The 5,000-nt window shown below is 36.2% G+C and overlaps 1 protein-coding gene across 1 annotated transcript in view; it reads left to right on the top strand.

Annotated features, from left to right (window-relative positions):
- Positions 1 to 5,000, top strand: part of EBF3 (EBF transcription factor 3) — a 184,259-nt gene that overhangs the window by 156,254 nt on the left and 23,005 nt on the right. Inside the window, exon 11 of the mRNA XM_063307351.1 lies at positions 3,498 to 3,586. Within this exon, the coding sequence (XP_063163421.1) occupies positions 3,498 to 3,586 (89 nt within the window). The remainder of the gene's footprint in view (positions 1 to 3,497; positions 3,587 to 5,000) is intronic.

Below are 5,000 nucleotides of genomic sequence, written 5' to 3'. Positions count from 1 at the left end.
ACAGTTTATCTCTAAAAGGACGAATAATGTATTTGAAACAGATAAAAGGCCCTCCACTAAATGAGGAATGTTAATATCTTATGGCATGGTTAATAAAGAGATATTTCACAAGGGAGACTTGTTTTATGACTTTTGATACAACAGACTTGTAATCTGACATATCTTAAATGATATAATTTTGCACATCCATTCATCTCTTTTACATCCACCAGACTATTTTAGTAAAATTTGCATTCAGGACAAATTACTGGTACTAATTATTTATTCCACTACATATCTAGAGACAGATACATACCAAACAAGTCTATAATGAAAATTGTGAATTGGTAACATCTGGAAACTTGTTTGTCTTCTATCTTGGATAAAGCCAAATGTTTATATTTTTGTGGTCTTCGAAGCAATATTTAAATTTAGCACATTCTCTTATGCTGAGAGAGAAGGACTAGCACTAGATAATTTCTTAGAATAAATTATCCAAGTGCCAAGTGCATTAATTCTCAGCTATCAGGATGCTGACAGATGTAAAGGACTTAGAATAAAGAACACCAATATTAACATTACACAAATTTGCTTTATTTCTCTTCATATTTCTTCTTCATCTCTGACTTTAGCTTACCAAGGCTCCTTCTCTAATTATCCACGAGGTCAGTAAGCAAAATTGGGAAGAAGCTGGGAGATCAATACAAATTATCCCTGAGCAAACCAGTGCTGACAGTTTGAATTGCAGCATATGTTTACCCAAAATCAGGCAATTTATCTTAATATCAGCAAAGTAATGCAGTGCAGGTGAAAGGTCAGGCAATCTCTCCACCTCATAATTACCCAGTTCTAAAACAGGAAAGTGGTATTGATTGGCCTGGCTCAGTGCTCGGTGACTGGGACGTGCCAATGCCTTGCCCTGGCTCTGCTGGACTCTCAGCTTGTAAACTCGACACACCAAGGATTTATTAGATGTGTGCAAAAGGTCTTGTGTTTTCTCCTCTAGTTGTAGATTTTGCCAGTGAAGTCTCTCCTAGTCCTCATTTTGTCAGGAAAGAAGGTGATAGATTTTGTGTGTACGTGCAGGCATGCACTGCTCTCCATTCATTGAGGGCTGTAGGCCAGAGTTGCTAGAAGTTCAAATAAGAGTAGGATAGGAGTCAAGGTGGATTTAGCCAGTTATTAGTCAATCTGATCTGCATATTGCCAGCTGCTCTTTGAGGCACAGAAGCAAATTGAATAACCCAATGCCCAATTATCAGAAGCCTCAAAGTATTTTAAATACAAGACATCTTCACCATAATTTAAAGAGAGGGGCAATCTTTTCTCATTCTTGCATGCAAATGTATGTGAATACATATTCACAGTTATGTGTGGCTCTGTGAATTCTGCATGGAATACTCTACATTTGTAAGATGAAAGACGTAGAATTCTACATTTTATAAAGGCACAATGTACTAATTGTTATTTTAGGCAGAACAGTGTTCTTCATTCTTCAGGTTTTATAACTGTCTTCCTAGTGCCAGTCTAGTTTTGCAATTATACAGTATCTGTAGGACTTCAAATACTTCTATGGTTCTATGGTTGATAGTATAAATTGAAATGAAACATTTGGAGGTGTAATTCCTAGCATAGGAATGTATGGTAATTATAAGTCATAAAGCTTTTGAAAGCTTGCATTAAAGCCCCTATCACCTGTCAGTTATATCTGCATGAAATCAATTGCAGTTGGCCATCTATCCTTTCTGATCACCTTTCATCGGACCTTTCATTAAGTCAAACAGTCATAGCGATTAGCTGGAAAGTAGAAGAAGCAACAACAACTCTGACATGTTATATGGGCACTGACTGCTACCTTTTTTGTTCCTTAATTGGGAACAGTAACACTTTATTTAATCTTTTCTATTTCTCAGCAAGTCATTTGGTGAGGCTATACAAGACCCTCATCTGTCCCAACCCTCTTGGCTTCTGCCTGACACACTAGTATAGGCCCAGGCAAAGACATGACAAATTGTCCCCAAAGTCAGTGCTGACAGCTTCTGATGATTAATGGTCTGATTATGAAGTGGTTTTACACATATAGAATTTACATCACAGAGAGTTAGAAATTTTGCCATGTCACAGACGCCAAGGCATTTTGAAGAGCTTTACTATTTGCAAAGAAAAAGGAGGGTGAAATCCCAGCAAAAGCCATGTCATGTAAAATCAATACATCGGATCAATGCTTTATTAACAAGAAAATGTCTTACTTCACATTCCTATGTGGACCTTTGTCTCCGGAATGCATGATGGAATGTCAAATCATATTGCAGTCTTCAACTTTCTGCTGTGTTATTGAGTGCTTATTGTGGGAGCCTCCATGCATTGATTATTAGATGTACTATTGTATGTTTACACAAAAAAACCAAAGCACTTAATAATAATATGAGTCAATTATTTTTTTAAAAAATCCAAATATCAAAGTGTATTAATGCACTAGTAAATTGTAAGCTTTTTTGCAATCACTTTTGCTTAACAAAAACCTGCTGAGCTGTTTGGTGTTAATCATCAAATTACATGCTGACTAATGAGTGATGGTCTAAATTGTACGCTGAGTAATGAATAGATGGAGGCAGTTCTTATTAGTCCCATTGATTTATGTAATGCCATGCACCATGCAGTTACTCTGTTAAAAACGATATCTACATCAAGAAGTAATATACTCTAATAAGTATTTTCATCTTAACTCAAGTCCTTGGGCCTCCAGGCTCAGTTTTTGTTTGAGTCAGGCAGAGCTATAATAAAGCCCTATGACTCCTTATAAAGCTTGTTAAACACAATGTGTGCAGTCTAACTGAGTCAGATTCATGATTCATGCACTGTACACAGCAGCATGTGCTGCTGATTTATGACCAAGCACAGTTCATAGTCAAAATTACAATTTGAGGGATAAAAAGATTAATTACTATTTGTGGCCTGCAATTTTGTGAGGCTAGTGGATTGCAGCTGTAGAATGATAGTGCTCTACATCAGTTTGTAGTCAGCCATTCACAGATTATTAAAGCTTTGCAAGATTAAGTGCTCCTCCTGGCTGGTTTGTGCTCAGGCAATATGCTAGACAAAAAAGGACCACAGGGATAAATCTGAAGCTAGCAATAGCCGGACATATGTCATAATTGCCAGTTTCCCATAAATTCACAGACAGTATAGAAAGTGGTACATGATGCAGACATCATATCATGACTCTGGTGATTGCTATATATGGCCTCAAGACCTGTAACTTTTGTTACTGTGCCAACCTTTTTTTTTTTTTTGCAATATGCATTTTTTGCAACTGACTCTCCCCAGCTCCCCCCTTACACACACCCCTCTAATTATGGACAGAAAGAATACTCTCTGTGAGTGAAAACAAGAAGAGTTACGAAAATCCCAAGAAATCTGTTTTTTCTTTAAAGGCAAGGGTTTAATCAGCCTGTTCTTTGCATATGTTCGCTAACAACTAATAGCTAGACTGACACACTGTTCTGTCCATTTTTCAGCCCTTAATGAACCAACAATAGATTATGGATTCCAGAGATTGCAGAAAGTCATTCCACGGCATCCAGGTGATCCAGAACGGTTACCAAAGGTTAGTCACTTACGTTTACAAGTTTCAGTGAATTTAATCTCATCACTTATATTATCAGGCATAGCCAAATTAAGAGTTGTAGGAAATAAAATATACTAAAATGGCATATTGCTATCATGGATATATATGCCTTCCAATTGAACAACCTTATTCATGCCTGGTACAGATATTTGGTAAGGGTATAGATAATATCTGCTGAGTAGTTTTATTAAAAGAAGAAAAGGAGGGAATGGATTTTCTGATACAAATATTTTGGATTCTACAAGAGGGACATAAAACTTCCTGCGTAATGAAATCGTTCAATTAAACATTTTCCACTCCAGTAGCTTGTAGTGATTTCAATCTAAGCAGCCGCACTCTGATCTGTGATTATTTGACTCTTGTTTTCCTTTCATTTTCTAAAGCTCGATTCAGTTTAATCTTTTGTTTACAAAGCTTTTGTTATAAGTCCCTGACTTAGCAGGCTAACAAATGAAGTCCACATATTAATATCTAGAGGGACTTTTCATTTAAATTCATAAAAGACAAAAGCTGCCTGTGTTGTTTATGCACATGACATATCACAGAATTTTCATTTTGATGTAAAACATTAAAGATAAGTCATGCTTAGAAGTTTTTTTCCTGTTCTTTGATATAGTTTTTCTTTTTCTTTCTTTTATTGCAATCTCTGATTTTTCAAGGCAATCTTGAAAGTAAATGAAAATGCACTCATATCATCTTAGCTGATTATTTTATATGCTGTTCTTGTGGCATACAAGTCTTGACCACCTCTGAGTTTTATTAGCACAATAAAAACCTTTGAGACATTACCCTTTTAATGCTCAGCATGAATGGAAGCCTTCATTTGGCTCCTTTTTTAATTTGTGAACATGTTAGCAATTCATATCAGATTATTATTGTTAGAATAAGAAGTTGCAAGACCTCTTTAAAAAGTACATTAGGCATTTCAACTTGTGAACCTTAATACACTAGGGTGGCACTACATATGAAACAGCAGGCATTTACACAAGATCATGAATGGATGGGTATATAGATTGGAAACCACAAATGCAAACAGGTTTTGCCTACAAAGATTTGATCCAAAAATGTGCTGTGTATATGGAACCATTTAAGAATGATAATATTCCATATTGCTCATTGGTCTTCCTCTTGTCAGAATAATTAGCATTCTGATTATTGACTGTATTTGAAACAACTGCTTGTTTGGTTTTGGCTTATGTGTTGTACAAATCCAGCCTATTGTGGCCTCCTCAATCAGCACATGGTGAAACAAACCATGCCTTCACTTGCTGTCTTAACCTAGTCTTGTGTCCACACACACATTTTCCTCTCCCTTTTGATAGGATTATGTATTGTACCACACTGGAGCCTCTGTGTAAAGGTGAAGGTTTTTCATTCCAGCCTCATCAAATAC

This window comes from Candoia aspera, chromosome 6 (assembly GCF_035149785.1).
Source record: "Candoia aspera isolate rCanAsp1 chromosome 6, rCanAsp1.hap2, whole genome shotgun sequence".
Classification (NCBI taxonomy): Eukaryota; Metazoa; Chordata; class Lepidosauria; order Squamata; family Boidae; genus Candoia; species Candoia aspera.
The sequence above is the reverse complement of the archived record's forward strand: the minus strand, read 5'-3'. Positions and strand labels throughout refer to the sequence as shown.